General features: G+C 49.7%; 1 protein-coding gene across 1 annotated transcript in view; it reads left to right on the top strand.

The window, feature by feature from the left end:
• LOC139275707 (thiosulfate:glutathione sulfurtransferase) overlaps positions 1-18,767 on the top strand; it is a 125,756-nt gene extending 106,989 nt beyond the window's left edge. Inside the window, exon 4 of the mRNA XM_070892885.1 lies at positions 18,612-18,767. Coding sequence (XP_070748986.1) covers positions 18,612-18,666 — 55 coding nt within the window. The 3' untranslated portion in view covers positions 18,667-18,767. The remainder of the gene's footprint in view (positions 1-18,611) is intronic.
• The last annotated feature ends 5,403 nt before the right edge of the window (positions 18,768-24,170 follow it).

The following is a 24,170-nucleotide window of genomic DNA, read 5'->3' as shown; positions in this document are numbered from 1 at the left end:
TGCACTGTCCCTTTTATTCCGTGGGCTTTAACTGACCTGATGGAAATCTTTGGGGGAGAAATTCAAAACTTAGGACTCGAAATTTGGTACCATCGTTATTGAGGGCGTTAACTTTTTAAGGGGCCGAAATTCATTTTCTACCGCGCGGCTAACGGGTGGCAAAGGTCTACCTTTGATGGTAAGTGGCGTCCACGCCTGTGCAGAAATTCAGTTGGCTCTTTGGCAGAGGTGCCAAGAGCTAACGCTGCGCCGGCTAATGCCACCCGCGTGGTGACGTCATCCAGCGTGCAAAGCCTCCTGGGCGCCTCTATCGCGATATTTAGTTCCTGACAGGTATTCTTACAGCCTGGAAAAAGTGCTGAGTAAACAGCGGAACTCGGGCAGAAGGTAAGTTTTTTTTAATGAATTTCTTTATTTTTTCATTAGTTGTAACAGTGAGGACGTCTCTCTGTGGGTCAGAGAAGTTTGAAGTTTTTTTTTCTTCCTTTCCTTTTCTTCCCCTTTTCCTCCCGTTTTCCAGCTAGTATGTCGGCAGCCTCCCGATGCAAAATTCAGTAGGCCTCCTTAGCTCCCGCCCGAGGATGAGTGAGCAATGCCACTTTTTAGCGCTGCACTCTCATCTTGAAGACGGCAGTTGAAGCCTGCACCTAATGCCTGGCGGTAAAATCAGCACTCAGGCGTTGACACAGCCTCAAAAACTACGGTACAGAATTTCGACCCCTAAGTTTTGAAAATTTAGCGCCAGGCACAAAGGAATCTTAACTTCTTAATTGTGCTTTAGCGCCCCAGGAAGGAAGGGGCCGGTAAATCAACAACAACAACAACTTGTATTGATATAGTGCCTTTAATGTAGTAAAACATCCCAAGGCACTTCACAGCAGTGTTATAAGAAACCGAGCCACATAAGAAGAAATTATGGCAGATGACCAAAAGTTTGGTCAAAGAGGTAGATTTTAAAAAGTGTCTTGAAGGAGGAAAGAGAGGCGGAGTGGTTTGAGAAGGGAGTTCCAGAGCTTACGGCCCAGGCTGCTGAAGGCACGGCCACCAGTTGTTGAGCAATTATAATCAGAGATGCTCAAGAGGGCAGAATTTGAGGATCACAGATATCTCGGGGGGTTGTGAGGCTGAAGGAGATTACAGAGATAGGGAGGGGTGAGGTCATGGGGGGATTTGTAAATAAGGATGAGAATTTTGAAATCGAGGCGTTGCTTAACCGGGAGCCAATGTAGGTCAGCGAGCAAAGGGGTGATGGGTGAACGGGACTTGGTGCGAGTTAGGACACGGGTTGCCGAGTTTTGGATGACTTCAAGTTTATGTAGGGTAGAATGTGGGAGGCCAGCCAGGAGTGCATTGGAATAGTCAAGTCTGGAGGTAACAAAGGCATGGATGAGGGTTTCAGCAGCAGATGAGCTAAGGCAGGGGCGGAGATGGGCAATGTTACGGAGATGGAAATAGGCGGTTTTAGTTACAAAGCGGATAAGTGGCCGAAAGCTCATTTTAGGGTCAAATATGACACCTAGATTGCGAACAGTCTGGTTCAGCCTCAGACAGATGCCAGGCACAGGGATGGAGTCGGTGGCCAGAGGACACAGTTTGTGGCGAGGACCAAAGACAATTAATTTGGTCTTTCCAATATTTAATTGGAGAAAATTTCTGCTCATCCAGTACTGGATGTCGGACAAGCAGCCTGACAATTTAGAGACCATGGAAGGTCGAGAGAAGTAGTGGTGAGGTAGAGCTGGATATCGTCAGGGTACATGTGGAAACTGATGCCGTGTTTTCAGATGATGTCACCAAGGGCAGCATGTAGATGAGAAATATGAGGGGGCCAGGGATAGACCCTTGGGGGACACCAGAGGTAACGATGCGGGAGGGGAAAATTGCTCTTTCTGGCAATTGGAAGGTAGCCATTGCCCCATGTCTTCAGGGCCATGTGGAGGGAAGTGGCACAGGACATCTCTGCCGGTAGTCTCATCAAACACAGCCTCACACAGTGCCGTAAGAAGCTCAATGACCTCAGTCGGATGGTCAAGGTGAGTACATGCTTCAACAAGTCCTACATACCAGCCTCTGAACCTCTGTCTGTACACACTTCGCAAAGCACCACACCCCCACCACTCACCCATCAAACATCTGCAACTACTCAAACCCTCATCTCATGCCTTCCTACATTCACAGCTATCAACGACAGCAGGCATATCTCCAAGACATAAAGCTGGACTCTGACTCACACACATTCCTCTCTTTTGCAGGCCAAGATGGCCCACAATAGGAGGGAGCAGCAGAGGTCAGGCGGGGTGAACCTCAGCTCCAGCAGCTGTCAGATATCGAGGAGTGAGTGCTGCGGCTCATTGGCCCGCAAGTGGTGGGCGCCATGGCCATCGGCAACGTCGACCCCGCTGGGGGCAACACCAGTATCTTTATCCCCTCTCCTTTTCTCATCCCACTTCCCCCTCACACCAGAAGGCTTTATCACTTTCCAGCTCCTAATACTGTCTGCATTCCCTGCTCCATTCCTGTCGCCCTGCCCTCACCTTACCACGAGTCTTGTGCCTTTATGTTTTCAGATAATCAGCAAGCAGATAGCCAGCCGCCCCCCACCCCCACAACCCCCCCCCCCCCCCCCACACCACCGATCCCCGCCGCCCATGATAGTGACGAAAGAGAAGAGCAGGAGGACCCAAGCATACAAACATAGAAAATAGGTGCAGGAGTAGGCCATTCGGCCCTTCGAGCCTGCACTACCATTCAATAAGATCATGGCTGATCATTCACCTCAGTACCCCTTTCCTGCTTTCTCCCCATACCCCTTGATCCCTTTAGCCGTAAGGGCCATATCTAACTCCCTCTTGAATACATCTAACGAACTGGCATCAACAACTCTCTGCGGTAGAGAATTCCACAGGTTAACAACTCTCTGAATGAAGAAGTTTCTCCTCATCTCGGTCCTAAATGGCTTACCCCTTATCCTTAGACTGTGACCCCAGGTTCTGGACTTCCCCAACATCGGGAACGTTCTTCCTGCATCTAACCTGTCGAGATCCGTCAGAATTGTATATGTTTCAATCAGATCCCATCTCATTCTTCTAAACTCCAGTGAATACAGGCCCAGTCGATCCAGTCTCTCCTCATATGTCAGTCCTGCCATCCCGGGAATCAATCTAATGAACCTTCGCTGCATTCCCTCAATAGCAAGAACGTCCTTCCTCAGATTAGGAGACCAAAACTGAACACAATATTCCAGGTGAGGCCTCACTAAGGCCCTGTACAACTGCAGTAAGATCTCCCTGCTCCTATACTCAAATCCCCTAGCTATGAAGGCCAACATGCCATTTGCCTTCTTCACTGCCTGCTGTACCTGCATGCCAACTTTCAATGACTGATGTACCATGACACCCAGGTCTCGCTGCACCTCCCCTTCTCCTAATCTGTCGCCATTCAGATAATATTCTGCCTTCGTGTTTTTGCCACCAAAGTGGATAACCTCACATTTATCCACATTATACTGCATCTGCCATGCATTTTCCCACTCACCTAACCTGTCCAAGTCACCCTGCTGCCTCTTAGCATCCTCCTCACAGCTCACACCGCCACCCTTAGTGTCATCTGCATACTTGGAGATATTACACTCAATTCTTTCATCTAAATCATTGATGTATATTGTAAATAGCTAGGGTCCCAGCACTGAGTCCTGCGGCACCCCACTAGTCACTGCCTGTCATTCTGAAAAGGACCCGTTTATCCCGACTCTCTGCTTCCTGTCTGCCAACTAGTTCTCTATCCAAGTCAATACATTACTCCCAATACCATGTGCTTTAATTTTGCACACCAATGTCTTGTGTGCAACCTTGTCAAATGCCTTTTGAAAGTCCAAATACACCATAACCACTGGTTTTCCCTTGTCCACTCTTCTAGTTACATCCTCAAAAAATTCCAGAAGATTTGTCAAGCATGATTTCCCATTCATAAATCCATGCTGACTTGGACCGATCCTGTCACTGCTTTCCAAATGTGCTGCTATTTCATCTTTAATAATTGATTCCAACATTTTCCCCACTACCGATGTCAGGCTGACCGGTCTATAATTCCCTGTTTTCTCTCTCCCTCCTTTTTTAAAACTCCATAGGAACTGATCCAGAGTTGTTGGAAAATGACTGTCAATGCATCCGCTATTTCCAAGGCCACCTCCTTAAGTGCTCTGGGATGCAAACCATCAGGCCCTGGGGATTTATCGGCCTTCAGTCCCATCAATTTCCCCAACGCAATTTCCCGACTAATGAGGATTTCGCTCAGTTCCTCCTTCTTACGAGACCCTCTGACCCCTTTTATACCCGGAAGGTTGTTTGTGTCCTCCTTAGTGAATACCGAACCAAAGTACTTGTTCAATTGGTCTGCCATTTCTTTGTTCCCGGTTATGACTTCCCCTGATTCTGACTGCAGGGGACCTCCGTTTGTCTTTACCAACCTTTTTCTCTTTATATATTTGTAGAAGTTTTTGCAGTCCATCTTAATGTTCCCTGCAAGCTTCCTCTCGTACTCTATTTTCCCTGCCCGAATCAAACCTTTTGTCCTCCTCTGATGAGTTCTAAATTTCTCCCAGTCCCCGGGTTCGCTGCTATTTCTGGCCAATTTGTATGCCACTTCCTTGGCTTTAATACTATCCCTGATTTCCCTTGATAGCCACGGTTGAGCCACCTTCCCTTTTTTATTTTTACGCCAGACAGGGAGTCTCTGTAATCCCAATCATATCATATCTGTTAACATCTATTTGCACATTTAAGCCGTCCACCTTATTAAGGATACTCCTTGCATTAAGACACAGAGCCTTCAGGCTTGTCTTTTTAACACACCTTGTCGCTTTAGAATTTTGGTGTAATGTGGCCCTTTTTGTTTTTTGCCTTGGGATTCTCTGCCCTCCACTTTTACTATTCTCCTTTCTATCTTTTGCCTCTGTCTCCCTTTTATTTCCCTCTGCCTCCCTGCATAGGTTCCCATCCCCCTGCCATATTAGTTTAACTCCTCCCCAACAGCACTTTGGACATTGGTTCCGGTCCTGCCCAGGTGCAGACCATCCGGTTTGTACTGGTCCCACCTCCCCCAGAACCGGTTCCATTGCCCCAGGAATTTGAATCCCTCCCTTCTGCACCACTCCTCAAGCCACGTATTCATCTGAGCTATCCTGCGATTCCTACTCTGACTAGCACGTGGCACTGGTAGCAATCCTGAGATTACTACTTTTGAGGTCTTACTTTTTAATTTAGCTCCTAGCTCCCTAAATTCGTTTTGTAGGACCTCATCCCGTTTTTTACCTATATCGTTGGTACCTATGTGTACAACGACAACTGGCTGTTCACCCTCCCTTTTCAGAATGTCCTGCACCCGCTCTGAGACATCCTTGACCCTTGCACCAGGGAGGCAACATACCATCCTGGAGTCTCAGTTGCAGCTGCAGAAACACCTATCTATTCCCCTTACAATCGAATCACCTATCACTATCGCTCTCCCACCCTTTTTCCTGCCCTCCTGTGCAGCAGAGCCACCCACGGTGCCATGAACTTGGCTGCTGCTGCCCTCCCCTGATGAGTCATCCCCCTCAACAGTACCCAAAGCGGTGTATCTGTTTTGCAGGGGGATGACCGCAGGGGTCCTCTGCACTACCTTCCTTGCACTGCTCTTCCTGCTGGTCACCCATTTACTATCAGGCTGTGTACCCTTTACCTGCAGTGTGACCAACTCGCTAAACGTGCTATTCATTTCATTCTCCGCATCGTGGATGCTCCAGAGTGAGTCCACCCGCAGCTCCAGCGCTGCAATGCGGTCAGTCAGGAGCTGGAGGTGGATACACTTCCCACATATGTAGTTGTCCCTGACTTTCCACATAGTACAGGAGGAGTTTAACACGTGTCCGAGCTCTCCTGCCATGACTTAACCCTTAGATACACTTAAGTTGGCAACAACATTGCTAAATATTACTTACTGATAAAGAAAGAAAAAGAAAAGCTACTCACCAATCACCAGCCAATCACTTACCCCCTTGGCTGTGACATCACCTTTCGATTTCTTTCTACTTCTTTTTTGCCTTCTCCCTGTAGCTGCACAAGCTCCGCCTCTCCACGCACCTCCCGACTCTCTCCACGCACCTGGAACTCCCGAGCCTCTCCGATGCATTGGGCCTTTTATAGGCCTCAGCGACACACCTCCCAACTCTCTCCACACACCTGGAACTCCTGTTGAGTGCCCTGTTGGGCCTCCGCTCTCGAGCCACATTTTCCAGTCTTTCTCTGCCTCAGTTGCCTCTGACGGTGACGCTGTAGCGTATGGTGCAGTGCCAGCACAGCCCCCGTGAAAAGCTTTGGAGTTTCAAATCTGCCCTCATTGAAAGTGAGGAATCTTTAAAAGCCAGAACACTCCTTGAACTGCAAATCGATTAAATCGGTCAAAACATCTGCCTACCTTTTTGAAACTAAGAAGGAAACATTGGATGCTGGCGCCTTTAAATAGCGCTCCTCCAGCCGACATCCGACTGAAACCCAACGGTTGAAGCTGTTGTTGTCAGCGCCAGGCGCTAAACCAAGGGTCGAGGGCCAATTTTTGTTCCAGGGCGCTACTGGGGCACTGTGCATGATGATGACGATCGCATCGTTGGGCACAACAGAGGCGGGCGCTATGGGTCACCGCTGCCACAAAACACCCTCCAAATTTAGCGGGAGGCGCTGCTCTTGCCACATCTGGTCGCAAACTCATTTACACCCTACTCGCACCCCACATCCCTGGGGGAGGCGCAAAGTAGCCCAATTTCTCCCACTCTGTTTCCTGTAATTTAGCCAATTTCCTCTCCATGCTGTCACTGTCCCTTTTATTCCATGGGCTTGAACTTTACTGGAAATCCAATTTTGTGGCACTTTATCGAACGCCTTTTGGAAATCCATGTACACCATGTCAACCACATTGCCCTCATCAACCCTCTCTGATACCTTATCAAAAGACTCAATCAAGTTGGTTAAACACGATTTGCCTTCAACAAATCTGTGCTGGCTTTCTTTAATTAATCCACACTTGTCCAAGTGACTGTTAATTTTGTCCCTGATTATTGTTTCTAAAAGCTTCTCCACTAAAGAACAGAAGAAATAGGAGCAGAAGTAGGCCATACGGTTCCTTGAGCCTGCTCCGCCATTTAATACGATCATGGCTGATCCGATCATAGACTCAGGTCCACTTCCCTGCCTGGCCTGTAGTTGCTGGGTTTATCTTTATACCCTTTTTTGAACAAGGGTGTAACATTTGCAATTCTCCAGTCCTCTGGCACCGTCCACATTTCTAAGGAGGATTGGAAGATTATGACCAGTACCTCCGCGATTTCTTCCTTCACTTCCCTCAGTGTCCTAGGATGCATCCCATCAAGTCCTGGTGACATATCTACTTTAAGTACAGCCAGCCTTTCTAGTGTCGAATCATAGAATGGTTACAGCACGGAAGAGGGCCATTCTGCCTGACGAGCCCATGCTGGCTCTCTGCAACAGCATTTCAGCTAGTCCCACTCTCGCGCCGTTTCCCCGTAGCCCTGCAAAAAAATTTTTTCAGGTACTTATCCAACTCCCTTTTGAAAGCAGTGATTGACTCTGCCTCCACCACCCTATCAGGCAGTGCATTCCAGATCCTAGCCACTCGCTGTGTTTTTTCTTATGTTGCCTTTGGTTCTTTTGCCAATCCCCTTAAATCTGTGACCTCTGGCTCTTGATCCTTCCGCCAATGGGAACAGTTTCTCTCTCTACTCTGTCCAGACCCCTCATGATTTTGAACACCTCTATCAAATCTCTTCTCAGCCTTCTCTGCTCTGAGGAAAACATCGCCAGCTTCTCCAGTCTATCCACGTAACTGAAGTCCCTCATTCCTGGAATCATTCTCATAAATCTTTTCTGCACCCTCTCTAAGGCCTTCACATCCTTCCTAAAGTGCGGTACCCAGAATTGGATACAATATTCCAGTTGAGTCCGAACCAGTGTTTTATACAGGTTCACCATAATTTCCACACTTTTGTACCCTATGGACTGGATTTTTGGCTCGCTTGCGCCTCAGTTAGTGCCCCGGAGGGAGCGTAATGGACGTTACGGCGGGTGTCCAGCTTTTACCACCTGGCCGGCAAATTCGGCTCATGGTTTGTTGCGACGCAAAAACTTACCGCCCTGTCCTCTAGTTTCACTGAGATCATGACGTCAGTCATCGTGTAACGCTCAGCTAGCGCCCCGAATGCAAAATTTGGCCCTAACGCCTCATTAAACGCCCACCCCAGGAAACGTCTGAAGAACCAGGCATTCCCAGAGTGCAACAGGCGATATTGGCGGCATATTTAAATGCAGTGATGAAGATCCTACATCGCAAGTAACATTGACTGCAACGGTTGCGCACATCACGCTGCGTGAAGCTCCGACTTGAAAGCGGCAGTTTTATCTGCCATTACAGTGTCCTTACAATGTTAATGAGAGAATGTAATGGGGGCATTACTAGTTTGACAGCGTATCATGCTGCGTGCTATTGCCAGGCAGTGTCAAGCTAGAAAAAGGGCTCTTGGCTATGTCGGCCCACAGATGAGGAGAGGCTGAAGACATCTAGGGAGGAGGGCTTACCCCCCACGGGCATACAGGCACCAACATTCATACCTCCAGCTCTCTGAGGAGCAGTGTGTGAGAAGACTGTGCTTCCCAAAGGAAGTGTTTACAGAGATATGCCATGGCCTACAGGCAGACTGATGCTTGGATGGCTCTGGAGGCAGCCGTCAATACTCCCATCAACAGGTATCCAAATTCATTGTGGTGTGCTGCATGTTGCACAGCTTGGCCATCATGAGGGTCCAGGCATTGCCAGTGAGGTTTGCAGGCCTAACTCAGGAGGAGGAGGATGACAAAGAGGAGCATGGTGAGGCCCACATTGGATAGCCATACCATCCATGGAGGAGGCAGCATGGACATGCTGCTGAAAGAAGAGTCGCACGTCGCCAGCTCATAATGGACCAGCTCTCCTAAATGGAGGAAACTGAGGGATGGAGCTAATACTGGACAGACTATGTGCCCCCATAAAGGCACATCTCCAGTGAACATTGGAATGATACACAAGGCATCAATGGCAAAGGATCAAAGAGACATTTAACTGCAACAAAGGTGCAAAAACTAATCCCTTCAAAAGAAAACCACACACTAGACAACGTTATATTGCAGGACACTAAATAACAATGAAGTGCATTAAATGAAAGAAACTATTTACAAGCATAATCAACAAAAATCAGGGCACCAACACAACCTTGTCCTGCACATTATTCCAACTTTTTAATGCCATGATTTTTGGCTGGGGCGCAAAAAGCTCCTTGGGTGACGCTGGATTTTGCACTCTCTGTGAAATTTTCAGACGCGGGTACAAACTTTTGCCAGGCAGTATAAGGGCCACCCCGCCACTGTCCCGAAATCATAAAAGCTGAAAATCCAGTCCTATACTTCTATTCATGAAGCCCAGGATCCTGTAAGCTATTTTTAACCACTTTCTCAACCTGGCCTGCCACTTTCAACGATTTGTGCACATATACCCCATGGCCTCTCTGTTCATGCACCCACTTTAGGATTGTACCCTTTAGTTTATATTTCCTCTCCTCATTCCTTCGATCAAAATATATCACTTCACTCTTTTCAGCATTAAATTTCATCTGCCACATGTCTGCCCAATTCCACCAGCCTGTCGATGTCCTTTAGAAGTCTATCACTATCCTCCTCACTGTTCACTATACTTCCAAGTTTTGTGTCATCTGCAAATTTTGAAATTGTGCCCTGTACACCCATGTCCAAGTCATTACTATATATCAAGAAAAGCAGTGGCCCTACTACTGACTCCTGGGGAACACCACTGTTTAGCTTCCTCCAGTCTGAAAAACAACCATTCACCACTACTGTCTGTTTCCTGTCACTTAGCCAATTTCTTATCCATGCTGCCACTGTCCCTTTTATTCCATGGGCTTGAACTTTGCTGGCAAGCCTATTATGTGGCACTTTGTCGAATGCCTTTTGGAAATCCATGTACACCACGTCAACTGCATTGCCCTCATCAACCCTCTCTGCTACCGCATCAAAAAACTTGATCAAGTTGGTTAAACACGATTTGCCTTTAAGAAATCCATGCTGCCTTTCCTTTTTTAATTCACACGTGTCCAAGTGACTGTTGATTTTGTCCCTGATTATTGTTTCTAAAAGCTTCCCCACTTCTGATGTGAAACTGACCGGCCTGTAGTGGCTGGGTTGATCTTTACAACTTTTTTTGAACAAGGATGTAACATTTACAATTCTCCAGTCCTCTGGTACCACCCCAGTTTCTAAGGAGGATTGGAAGATTATGACCAGTACCTCCGCGATTTCTTCCTTCACTCTCCTCAGCTTCCAAGATGCATCTCATCCGGTCGTGGTGACTTCATAGAATCATAGAAAACTTACGACATGGAAGAAGGCCATTCGGTCAATTGTGTCCGTGCTGATTGAAAAAAAGCTACCCGGCCTAATCCCCCTTCCTGTACTAGGTCTGTAGCCCTGTATATTATGGCTCTTTAAGTGCACATCCAAGTACTTTTAAAATGTGATGAGGTTTTCTGCCTCTACCACCTGTTCAAGCGGTGAGTTCCAGACTCCTACCATCCTCTGGGTGAAGAAGTGTTTCCTCATCTCCCTTCTAATCCTTCTACCAATTACTTCAAATCTATGCCCCCTGGTTATTGACCTCTCTACTAAAGGAAATAGGTCTTTCCTATGCACTCTATCTAGGCCCCTCATAATTTTATACACAATTCTTGCTATTGAGGGAGTGCAGCGAAGGTTCACCAGACTGATTCCCGGGATGGTGGGACTGACCTATCAAGAAAGACTGGATCAACTGGGCTTGTATTCACTGGAGTTCAGAAGAATGAGAGGGGACCTCATAGAAACGTTTAAAATTCTGATGGGTTTAGACAGGTTAGATGCAGGAAGAATGTTCCCAATGTTGGGGAAGTCCAGAACCAGGGGTCACAGTCTAAGGATAAGGGATAAGCCATTTAGGACCGAGATGAGAAGAAACTTCTTCACCCAGAGAGTGGTGAACCTGTGGAATTCTCTACCACAGAAAGTTGTTTGAGGCCAATTCATTAAATATATTCAAAAAGGAGTTAGATGAAGTCCTTACTACTAGGGGGATCAAGGGGTATGGCGAGAAAGCAGGAATGGGGTACTGAAGTTGCATGTTCAGCCATGAACTCATTGAATGGCGGTGCAGGCTAGAAAGGCCGTATGGCCTACTCCTGCATCTATTTTCTATGTTTCTATGTTTCTAAATCTCCCCTCAGCCTTCTCTGTTCCAAGGAAAACAACCCCATCCTATCCAATCTTTCCTCATAGCTGAAGTTTTCCAGTCCTGGCAACATCCTTGCAAATCTCCGCTGCACCCTTTCTAGTGCAATCATATCCTTCCTATAATGTGGTGACCAGGGTTGCACGCAGCACTCAAGCTGTGGCCTAACTAGTATTGCATACAGTTCTAGCATAAATTCCCTGCTGTTGTATTCTATGCCTTGGCTAATAAAGGAAAGCATTCCTTATGCCTTTTTAATGACCTTACTGACCTGTCCTGCTACCTTTAAGGACCTCTGGACACATACTCCAGTGTTCCTCTGTTCCTCCACACCTCTCAGCATCCTCCCATTTATTCTGTATTCCGTTGCCTTGTTGCCCCTCCCGAAATGCATTATCTCACACTTTTCCGGATTGAAATCCATTTTCCACTTTTCTGCCCAACTGATCAGTTCGTCAATATCTTCCTGCATTCTAGAGCTTCCCTCCTCACTGTCAACCACATGGCCAATTTTTGTATCATCTTCAAATTTCTTTGTGCCCCCTACATTTAAGTCTAAATCATTAATATATACGACAAAAAGTAAGGGACTGAGTACTGAGCTCTGTGGAACCCCACTGGAATCAGCCTTCCAGTCACAAATTTCCCTGTGCTTCCTACCATGGAGCCAATTTTGGATCCAATTTGCCACTTTCCCTTGGATCCCATGGGCTTTTACTTTTTTGATCAGCCTACCATGTGCGACCTTGTCAAAGGCCTGGCTGAAATCCATGTAAACTACATCAAACGTACTGCCTTCATCGACCCTCCTTGTTACCTCTTCAAAGAACTTAATCAAGTTAGTCAGACACGATCTTCCCTTAACAAATCCATGCTGATGGTCCTTGACTAATCTTTGTCTTTCTAACTGAAGGGTTATACTGTCCCTCAGAATTTATTCCAGTAATTTGCCGACCACCGAGGTTAAACTTACAGGCCTGCAATTCCTCCCATTTTAAACAATGGTACAATGTTAGCAGTTCTCCAATCCTCTGGCACCACTCCTGTAGCCAGGGAGGATTGAAAAATGATGGTCAGAGCCTCCGCAATTTCCTCCCTTGCTTCTTTTAGTAACCTTGGATATATTTCATCTGGTCCTGGTGATTTATCTACTGTCAAGGATGCTAAACCCCTTAAAACTTACTCTCTTACTATGTTGATCCCGTCCAATATTTCACTATCATTCTCCTGAACTTCAATGTCGATGTCGTCTCCCTCTTTTGTGAAGACAACCACAAAGTATTTATTTAGTACCTTACCCACATCCTTCGCCTCCACACATAGATCATCATTTTGGTCCCTAATCTTATCTACTTTAAGTACAGCCAGTCTTTCTGGTAGCTCGTTTTTATCAATTCTTATCCCATCCAGTATTTCCTCTACCTTCTCCTTTATGGCAGCAGCTTCTTCCTGGTGAAGCCAGATGCAAAACACTCATTTAGTACTTCAGCCATACCCTCTGCCTCCATGCATAACTCTCCTTTTTAGTCCCTAATCAGCCCCACCCCTCCTCTTTCAACCCGTTTACTATTTATATGCCTATAGAAGACTTTTTAATTACCTTTTATGTTAGCTGCCATTCTATTCTCATAACCTTTCTTTGCCCCTCTTATTTTCTTTCTCACTTTTTCTCTGAACTTTCTATATTTAGCCTGATTCTCAGATGTATTCTCAACCTGACATCTGACATACGTATTCTTTTTCTGCTTCATCTTACTCTCTATCTCTTTCGTCAACCAGGGAGCTCTGACTTTACTTACCTTACCTTTCCCCCGAGTGGGAACATACCTCAACTGTACCTGAACTATATCCTATTTAAAGGTTCCACTACAGTTTTGCCTGCCAATCTTTGAATCCAATTTACCCAGGCCAGATCTGTTCTCATCCCACTGAAATTGGACTTCCTCCAATTAAGTATTTTGACTCTAGATTACTCCCTGTCCTTTTCCACAGCTAATCTAAACCTTATGATACTATGATCACTGTTCCCTAAATGCTCACCTGGCACTTGCTCCACTTGACCTACCTCATTCCCCAGAACCAGATCCAGCAATGCCTCCTCCCTCATCGAGCCGGAAACATACTGATCAAGAAAGTTCTCCTTAACACACTTCAGAAATTCTTCCCCATCTCTGCCCTTTACACTCTTATTATCCCAGTCTATATTAGGATAGTTGAAGTCCCCCATTATCACTGCTCTATAGTTCTTACATCTCTCTGTAATTTCTCTGCAAATTTTCTCCTCCATATTTTCCCCACGTTGGTAGCCTATAGAATACAACTAGTAGTGTAATGGCAAGTCTATTATTTCTTAACTCTAACCAAATAGATTATGTCCTTGACCCCCTCCAGGACATCTTCTCTCTCCAGCACTGTAACATTTTCCTTAACCAATACTGCCATACCACCTCCTATATTTCCTTCCCTATCTTTCCTGAATACCCTATATCCAGGAATATTTAATACCCAATCCTGTCCTTTTTTGAGCCAGGTCTCCGTTATGGCCACGACATCATATTCCCATGTGGCTATTTGCGCCTGCAGCTCACCAACCTTATTTACTATGCTATGTGCGTTCACATTGTAAACCTATCTTAGACCATCCTATGTTCTCTCATAGTCTGACCCCACCTAATACTTTACTATTTCTTGCTTTAGTGCTATCCGTCTCTCCCAATCCTTTGTGCCCTTTGTTTCTCCTTTCTATTGCTACATCCTGTTGCCCATTCTCCTGCCAACTTAGTTTAAACCTTCCCCAACAGCACTAGCAAACCTTCCCTTGAGGATATTGGTATCGGCTCTGTTGAAGTGCAACCCGTCCGGCCTGTGTAAGGGGTTTTCTCAGGGAGTGTTGTTATGCCTTGGGTGTCTCTCTCTGGGCTTCTGCCCTCACAGTTTATGCCTGGCCTGTGAGGTACCCTGAGTGCTGCAAGAGCACCCCTGGAGAGACTGTGTCCACAGCTTATGAAGGGGGTTTTGAGACTCGTGCATCCCCACAGCTTATGCCTAGCCTGTGAGGCACCTGTGAGTGTCAAACACTCCTAACCCCTTCTTCCCTAGCCTGTGACACACAGTTGAGCGTTTTCGAGGCGCTCCTAGCTTCCCTTACAATGTTCTGACATAAGACTCACGATCAGGAGATGTTATACAATAGAACTGAGACAAGGTGATTCCAAGAGGAACTTTAGGCTTCCAATTTATTTGACAAGGTGTATCTCAACAAACAGCAATACACCAACAAAACAATCCCCCTAAATCCCACTAAACGGACACAACGAAAATCTTTACACAAGTTTAGCAGTACAATGCCCAACCTCCCACCTTTCCTGGCCTAACTGAGTTGGGAGTTCTGGGGACCAGAGGTTATACTCACTACTGTGCCTTCTGCAGTCTAGTGGTTTGTTTCTTCTATCTTCGGACACTGGATTTCCTTCAGTGTCGAGAATCTTGCTGGTTGTGGTTGTTGGATGACGAGGGCAGGGAAAATCACCACTCCGCTACGTCAGAAACCCTTTTTTTATAGCCAGATTATCCAGTCCGCCTCTCCTGCTGCAGTCGATTCTTCTCATTGGTGGACTTTGTGATTTTGAAAAATGCAGCAGTTTTAGATTATTGCGGGTTTTTTCCCACTGATGTTAACCTACTCAAGGTTTGAGTGGGTGTTGATTGCATTGGCTTCCTGTAGCCATTTCCTTCCATAGTGTAAACATGGGGAAGACAATAGTCCGATAATGGCTGTGAGTCAGTCCCAGTTTTCGAGCAAGTGCTCTCCCATTGGCTTGAAAGCCCCATGCTTCGGGCTGACTCTGTTGGTCCCCCATCGTGTCCTCCCCCATCCAATCACTGCTCTGCCAAGGTCAAGCTGTTATCGGTTTCAATTCACAGCACAGACTGATCCCACAGCCCTTTTCCTTCTGGGTAAAATGAGGGGGTTTTCGTCCTCCCCTACAGCCTGTACAGATTGAAGATATTTCATCTGGTCCTGCGATTTATCTACTTTCAAGGATGCTAAACCCCTTAAAACTTCCTCTCATACAATGTTTATCCCGTCCAATATTTCACTACCATTCTCCTGAACTTGATAGTGTTCATCTCCCCCAGAACTGGCCCCAATGCACCAGGAATCTGAAGCCCTCCCTCCTGCACCATCTCTCCAGCCACGCATTAATCTGCTCTATCCTTCTGTTTCTATACTCACTTGCGCATGGCACCGGGAGTAATCCAGAGATTACGACCTTTGAGCTCCTGCTTTTTAATCTCTTTCCTAGCTCCCTAAAATCTGCCTGCAGGACCTCATCCCTCTTTCTACTTATGTCGTTGGTACCAATATGGACCACGACCTCTGCCTATTCACCCTCCCCCCTCAGAATGTTCTGCAGCCACTCAGTGACATCCTTGACCCTGGCAGAGAGACAACACACTATCCTGGAATCACGTCTGTGGCCGCAGAAACGACTGTCTGCTCCCCTAACTATCGAATCCCCTACCACTATTACTTTCCCTGTCTTCCTCCTTCACCTCTGTGCAGCTGAGATAGCCATGGTGCCATGGACTTGGCTCTGGCTGTACTCCTCAGAGGAACCATCGCCCTCACCTGCCTGGTCCTCCTCTTCTGTGTGATGGTCACCCATTCCTTCTCTGCTAGCACACTCCTTAGCTGCAGGGTGACCACCTACTGAAACGTGCTATCCACATAGCTTTCAGCCTCGCCAGCTGCTGCTTAAACTCCAAAACCCAGAGCCCGAACTCTTCCAGCTGATGACACTTCCTGCTCACGTAGTTGTCCAGGACACGGGAAACATCCTGGAATTCCCACATGGTACAGAATGTGCATTCCGCTGGATCAAGCTGCCCTGTCTTTATTTATTTGACTATTAACTAACTTCTTTTCTTTTTTTAAGTAACAACAGAAATAAACTTAAGACTTAAAAAAAAAACAATCACCAACTACTCACCAATCAGCTCCTTCCGTTACGCTGACGTCACTTACCTTGCTCCCTCACACTTGCTCCGGGCCTCTTGGGCCTACCTTTATCTGCGGCCACTCCTCTCACTGTCCCGCAGGTCTGCTCTCGTGTCTATTAACTTAGAGACCTTAGATTCTGTAGCTCCACTCCTCCTTTTCAGTCAGACATCTCCATGCCTTCCTCCTCTCCATCAATTCCTGTGCTCGCAAAATTCCTCACTCTGCTTGCGAATCACTCAGTTTGAGAATCTCCCAGCTCTGTCTCCAAGCTATGTGCTCAAGCTCTATGTCTATGGCTGTTAGTGTTATGGACTTCCAGAAGGCATTTGATAAAATCCCACATAAGAGACTATTAACTAGCTCGAAGCTCACGGAATTGAGGGCAAATTATTGATTTGGTTAAGAAATTGGCTGAGCGACAGGAGGTAGAGAGTAGGGATAATCGATAGGTACTCAAGTTGGCAGGATGTGACTATGGGTATCCCACAGAATCTGTGTTGGGGCCTCAACTATTCACAGTATTTATTAACGACTTAGATGATGGTATAGAAAGTCATACATCCAAATTTGACGATGACATAAAGATAGATCGCATTGTAGGCAGCGTAGTTAAAGCAGAACATTACAAAGGGATATTGATTAAATGAATGGACAAAACTGTGGCAAGTGGATTTCAATGTAAGCAAATGTGAGGTCATCCACTTTGGGCCTAACAAGTATAGAACAGGGCACTTTCTAAATGGTGAAAAGCTAAAAACAGCGGAGGTCCAAATAGGCCTGGGGTCCAGGTACATAGATAATTAAAATGACAGGAACAGGTACAGAAAATAATCAAAAACACTAATGGAATGCTGGTGTTTATATCTGGAGGACTAGAATACAAGGGGATAGAAGTTATGCTGCAGCTATACAAAACCCTAGTTAGACCACACCTGGAGTACTGTGAGCAGTTCTGGGCACCACATCTTAGGAAGGATATATTGGCCTTGGAGGGAGTGCAGCGTAGGTTTACCAGAATGATACCTGGACTTCAAGGGTCAAGTTACGAGGAGAGATTACACAAATTAGGGTTGTATTCCCTGCAATTTAGAAGGTTAAGCGGTGATCTGATCGAAGTTTTCAAGATATTAAGGGGAACAGATAGGGTAGATCGAGAGAAACTATTTCCGCTGGTTGAGGATTCTAGGACTGGGGGCTTAGTCTAAAAATGAGAGTCAGGCCTCTCAGGAGTGAAATTAGGAAACACTTCTAAACGCAAAGCATGGTAGAAGTTGGGAAATCTCTTTTGCAAATGCCAATTGATGCTGGATCAATTGTTAATTTTAAATGTGAGATTGATAGCATTTTGTTAACCAAAGGTATTAAGGGATATGGGCCAAAGGCAGATATATGGAGTTCGGTCACAGATCAGCCATGATCTCATAAGAACATAAGATAAGAACATAAGAAATAGGAGCAGGAGTAGACCACATGGCCCATCGAGCCTGCTCCGCCATTCAATAAGATCATGGCTGATCATCGACCTCAACTCCATTGAATGGCGGAACAGGTTCGAGGGGCTGAATGGCCTACTCCTGTTCCTATGTTCCTTTCAAGTTTCTCTTGCTTGCTTGAAGCGTGTTTTTGTGAACTATCGAAGGAAGGAGGTTGATTAACAGTTGACTCACCAGTATTCAAATCATTGCCGCAGAATATTCAACTAAAATGACATTAGTCCAATCATTTTCAAACAGATCTAATAAAAGCTGCTATGCAAACCTGTAATTTTACTTTTGAAATAAAACCAATAGAGATACTAAAGCCAAAATGGAAATCTTGTGCTTACAGTGACATGGGACTTATTTAAATGAAAGAAGAAAGAACGTGCATTTATACAACGCCTTTCACATCCTCAAGATATCCCAAAGCGTTTTATAGCCAATGAAGTACTTTTGAAGTACAGTCACTGTTGTAATTAGGAAAATGCGGCAACCAGTTTGCTCTGTGTAGAGGTCAGCTTTTCGGGGTCTGAATTTTTGTCCCGCCAGGCCTCTGACACTACAAAACACTAGTGGGCCTAAGGATTTTTGTGATCATTATCTGTGTTAATCAAGCTAGATTAAAAGTCTCAAATGGAAAAGGTCAAAGTGATGGATTTGTAGCTGTGAGAAATATGTTGCCTGAATACTTGTATCAATTGTTACTGTCTTGAAATTCACTGGAAGTTTTTATTTCATATTTGCACATCACACTATCCATATTTTGTCTCTAGAGCTCGTCACTACAAAGGAGGCTACCTTGAATGGACACAACGTGAAGGACACTGACAACATGACCATGAATTCCACACTTTAAATTTGAAGACACAATTTGAGGCAAATCTCTGAGCTCTTTTCCAGGTTCTATTAAACAACTCAATTTGTTTAAATCATGTCCTCTTGTCTTTAATTTACCTATCCAGGGAATTAATCTATTTTTATTTTAACCTCTCTGCCTTGCAGAAGCCAGGTGATGGGGAACAGTTAAAATGGAGTGGGGGCCGTTTACCCACTCCTTACCCACCCCGATCTGATCGACTGCAATTTAAATTGCGGGCGGCAAGGGTCCTAAACCCAAGTCGGCGAGGCCCTCTTTAAATATGCAGATTGGAGTCCGATGGCGTTACCTGGGCCAATCTGCCATTTTAGCATGAACCCTGAGCGGGGCTGCAGTGATGGCTTCCCCACCAGGGCAAACCAGTTGATATTTGACAATAGCAAAGATGTTTAAAATTCAACGTGTATCAGCCGCAGGTGATTAAACAATTGGAACTTTAGGCCATCATTACATGGGACATTAAAAACTCACACCTTGTAGAGCTGTTCTCAGCCAACGTGTCCATTCTAGTCCATTAATACAGAAAAACACAGTGCTTTCATTATAGAAACTAAGGGGCCGAAACTGACCTCCGTCCGAAATGGGAGGCATGTCCCGCATTTTAGTGTCCCTTACTGCCGAGATGGATGGGATGATGTTAAGATGGAAATTCCACTTTTTCAGGCCCAAAATGGAGAGGAGTGGTAATGACTGGTGTAATGGGCTGGTTTCAGCGGTGTGGCAGTGGAGTGGCGTTTGGACCGTGAAATTCTGCTCCTAACCATTTGATCCTAACGATACAGCTGCTCCCTGGTCTTCTTAAAGGGCATGACTTTGTGTCATGACTTCATTCTCACTTGCATCAGAGGTGATGCAAGGGGAAGTTTCGGGGAACTCAATACACCAGCGCACCCCCAACCAATGTCGGAAAAGGCTAAGCGACCTTATTCGACTGATGAAAGTGAGTACATGTTCCCCTAACTCCTCACATTACATCTGCCAGACTCTCCTTCACCTTAACTTGTTCCTCACCAACACTACATAGTAGCTGAAGTAGCTGTTGATTGCTAGGCCTGTATAAGATGCCACATAAAAGGTTACTGTACAAGATAAGAGCTCACAGGGTTGGGGGTAATATATTAGCATGGATAGAGGATTGGCTAAGTCGGGAGTTCGACGAGTCAGGTGGTTGGCAAGGGAAGCCCTGTGAGTTCAGCGAGGGAGGCCTTGTGAGTTCGGCGAGTCAGGTAGTCGGCGAGGGAGGCCCTGTGAGTTCGGTGAATCGGGAGGTCGGTGAGTCGGGAGGTCGGTGAGTCGGGAGGTCGGTGAGTCGGGAGTTCGGTGAGTCGGGAGGTCGGTGAGTCGGGAGTTCGGTGAGTCGGGAGTTCGGTGAGTCGGGAGTTCGGTGAGTCGTGAGGTCAGTGAGTCGGGAGGTCGGTGAGTCGTGAGGTCGGTGAGTCGGGAGGTCGGTGAGTCGTGAGGTCGGTGAGTCGGGAGGTCGGCGAGTCGGGAGGTCGGTGAGTCGGGGTCGGTGAATCGGGTGGTCGGGAGGTCGGTGAATCGGGAGTTCGGTGAGTCGGGAGGTCGGTGAGTTGGGAGGTCGGTGAGTCGGGAGGTCGATAGGTCGGGAGTTCGGCGAGTCGGGAGGTAGGCGAGTCGGGAGGTCGGTGAGTCGGGAGGTCGGCGAGTCGGGGTCAGTGAGTCGGGAGTTCGGCGAGTCGGGAGGTCGGCGAGTCGGGAGGTCGGCGAGTCGGGAGTTCGGAGAGTCGGGAGTTCGGCGAGTCGGATGGTCGGAGTGTCGGGAGGTCATTGAGTCGGGAGGTTGGCGAGTTGGGAGGTCGGCGAGTCGGGAGGTTGGCGAGTTAGGAGTTCGGTGAGTCGGGAGGTTGGTGAGTCGGGAGGTCGATAGGTCGGGAGTTCGGCAAGTCGGGAGGTCGGCGAGTCGGGAGTTCGGCGAGTCGGATGGTCGGAGTGTCGGGAGGTCATTGAGTCGGGAGTTCGGTGAGTCGGGAGGTTGGCGAGTCGGGAGGTCGGCGAGTCGGGAGGTCGGCGAGACGGGAGGTCGATAGGTCGGGAGGTTGGCGAGTCGGGAGGTCGGTGAGTCGGGAGGTCGATAGGTCGGGAGGTCATTGAGTCAGGAGGTCATTGAGTCGGGAGGTTGACGAGTCGGGAGGTCGGCGAGTCAGGGGGTCGGTGAATCGTGTGGTCAGGAGGTCGGTGAGTCGGGAGTTCGGTGAGTCGGGAGTTCGGTGAGTCGGGAGGTCGGCGAGTTGGGAGGTCGGTGAGTCGGGAGTTCGGTGAGTCGGGAGGTCGATAGGTCAGGAGGTCGGCGAGTCGGGAGGTCGGCGAGTTGGGAGGTCGGCGAGTCGGGAGTTCGGTGAGTCGGGAGTTCGGTGAGTCGGGAGTTCGGCGAGTCGGGAGGTCGGTGAGTCGGGAGGTCGGTGAGTCGTGAGGTCGGTGAGTCGGGAGGTCGGTGAGTCGTGAGGTCGGTGAGTCGGGAGGTCGGCGAGTCGGGAGGTCGGTGAGTCGGGAGGTCGGTGAGTCGTGAGGTCGGTGAGTCGGGAGGTCGGCGAGTCGGGAGGTCGGTGAGTCGGGAGGTCGGTGAGTCGTGAGGTCGGTGAGTCGGGAGTTCGGCGAGTCGGGAGGTCGGTGAGTCGGGAGGTCGGTGAGTCGTGAGGTCGGTGAGTCGGGAGGTCGGCGAGTCGGGAGGTCGGCGAGTCGGGAGGTCGGTGAGTCGGGAGGTCGGTGAGTCGTGAGGTCGGCGAGTCGGGAGGTCGGCGAGTCGGGAGGTCGGTGAGTCGGGAGGTCGGCGAGTCGGGAGGTCGGTGAGTCGGGAGGTCGGTGAGTCGTGAGGTCGGTGAGTCGGGAGGTCGGTGAGTCGGGAGGTCGGTGAGTCGGGAGTTCGGTGAGTCGGGAGGTCGGTGAGTCGTGAGGTCGGTGAGTCGGGAGGTCGGCGAGTCGGGAGGTCGGTGAGTCGGGAGTTCGGTGAGTCGGGAGGTCGATAGGTCGGGAGTTCGGCGTGTCGGGAGGTCGGCGAGTCGGGAGGTCGGTGAGTCGGGAGGTCGGCGAGTCGGGGTCGGTGAATCGGGTGGTCGGTGAGTTGGGAGGTCGGTGAGTCGGGAGGTCGATAGGTCGGGAGTTCGGCGTGTCGGGAGGTAGGCGAGTCGGGAGGTCGGTGAGTCGGGAGGTCGGCGAGTCGGGGTCGGTGAGTCGGGAGGTCGGCGAGTCGGGAGGTCGGCGAGTCGGGAGGTCGGCGAGTCGGGGTCGGTGAGTCGGGGTCGGTGAGTCGGGAGGTCGGCGAGTCGGGAGGTCGGCGAGTCTGGAGTTCGGCGAGTCGGATGGTCGGAGTGTCGGGAGGTCGGCGAGTCGGGAGGTCGGTGAGTCGGGAGTTCGGCGAGTCGGGAGGTCGGTGAGTCGGGAGGTCGATAGGTCAGGAGGTCATTGAGTCAGGAGGTCATTGAGTCGGGAGTTCGGTGAGTCGGGAGGTCGGCGAGTCGGGAGGTCGGCGAGTCGGGAGGTCGATAGGTCGGGTGTTCGGCGAGTCGGGAGGTCGGTCAGTCGGGAGGTCGGTGAGTCGGGAGGTCGGCGAGTCGGGAGGTCGGTGAGTCGGGAGGTCGGCGAGTCGGGAGGTCGGCGAGTCGGGAGGTCGGTGAGTCGGGAGGTCGGTGAGTCGGGAGTTCGGTGAGTCGGGAGGTCGGTGAGTCGGGAGGTCTGTGAGTCGGGAGGTCGGAGAGTCGGGAGGTCGGTGAGTCGGGAGGTCGGCGAGTCGGGAGTTCGGCGAGTCGGGAGGTCGGTGAGTCGGGAGGTCTGTGAGTCGGGAGGTCGGAGAGTCGGGAGGTCGGTGAGTCGGGAGTTCGGTGAGTCGGGAGTTCGGTGAGTCGGAAGGTCGGTGAGTCGGGAGTTCGGTGAGTCGGGAGTTCGGTGAGTCGGTGAGTCGTGAGGTCGGCGAGTTGGGAGGTCGGCGAGTTGGGAGGTCGGCGAGTTGGGAGGTCGGCGAGTCGGGAGTTCGGTGAGTCGGGAGGTCGGCGAGTTGGGAGGTCGGTGAGTCGGGAGGTCGGCGAGTTGGGAGGTCGGCGAGTCGGGAGTTCGGTGAGTCGGGAGTTCGGTGAGTCGGGAGTTCGGTGAGTCGGGAGGTCGGCGAGTTGGGAGGTCGGCGAGTCGGGAGTTCGGTGAGTCGGGAGGTCGATAGGTCGGGAGGTCGGCGAGTCGGGAGTTCGGTGAGTCGGGAGTTCGGTGAGTCGGGAGTTCGGCGAGTCGGGAGGTCGGTGAGTCGTGAGGTCGGTGAGTCGGGAGGTCGGTGAGTCGGTGAGTCGGGAGGTCGGTGAGTCGGGAGTTCGGTGAGTCGGGAGGTCGGTGAGTCATGAGGTCGGTGAGTCGGGAGGTCGGCGAGTCGGGAGGTCGGTGAGTCGGGGTCGGTGAATCGGGTGGTCGGGAGGTCGGTGAATCGGGAGTTCGGTGAGTCAGGAGGTCGGTGAGTTGGGAGGTCGGTGAGTCGGGAGGTCGGTGAGTCGGGGTCGGTGAATCGGGTGGTCGGGAGGTCGGTGAATCGGGAGTTCGGTGAGTCAGGAGGTCGGTGAGTTGGGAGGTCGGTGAGTCGGGAGGTCGATAGGTCGGGAGTTCGGCGAGTCGGGAGGTAGGCGATTCGGGAGGTCGGTGAGTCGGGAGGTCGGCGAGTCGGGAGGTTGATAGGTCGGGAGTTCGGCGAGTCGGGAGGTCGGAGAGTCAGGAGGTCGGCGAGTCGGGAGGTCGGTGAGTTGGGAGGTCGGTGAGTCGGGAGGTCGATAGGTCGGGAGTTCGGCGAGTCGGGAGGTTGGCGAGTTGGGAGGTCGGTGAGTCGGGAGGTTGGTGAGTCGGGAGGTTGATAGGTCGGGAGTTCGGCGAGTCGGGAGGTCGGCGAGTCGGGAGTTCGGCGAGTCGGATGGTCGGAGTGTCGGGAGGTCATTGAGTCGGGAGTTCGGTGAGTCGGGAGGTCGGCGAGTCGGGAGGTCGGCGAGTCGGGAGGTCGGTGAGTCGGGAGGTCGGTGAGTCGGGAGGTCGGCGAGTCGGGAGGTCGGCGAGTCGGGAGGTCGGCGAGTCGGGAGGTCGGCGAGTCGTGAGGTCGGCGAGTCGGGAGGTCGGCGAGTCGGGAGGTCGGCGAGTCGGGAGGTCGATAGGTCGGGAGTTCGGCGAGTTGGGAGGTCGGTGAGTCAGGAGGTCGATAGGTCACGAGGTCATTGAGTCAGGAGGTCATTGAGTCGGGAGGTTGACGAGTCGGGAGGTCGGCGAGTCGGGAGGTCGGCGAGTCAGGGGGTCGGTGAGTCGGGAGGTCATTGAGTCGGGAGGTCGGTGAGTCGGGAGGTCGGCGAGTCGGGAGGTCGATGAGTCGGCGAGTCGGGAGGTCGGCGAGTCGGGAGGTCGGCGAGTCGGGAGGTCGGCGAGTCGGGAGGTCATTGAGTCGGGAGGTCGGTGAGTCGGGAGGTCGGTGAGTCGGGAGGTC

Source organism: Pristiophorus japonicus, chromosome 11 (assembly GCF_044704955.1).
Source record: "Pristiophorus japonicus isolate sPriJap1 chromosome 11, sPriJap1.hap1, whole genome shotgun sequence".
In the NCBI taxonomy this organism is placed as follows: Eukaryota; Metazoa; Chordata; class Chondrichthyes; family Pristiophoridae; genus Pristiophorus; species Pristiophorus japonicus.
The sequence above is the reverse complement of the archived record's forward strand: the minus strand, read 5'-3'. Positions and strand labels throughout refer to the sequence as shown.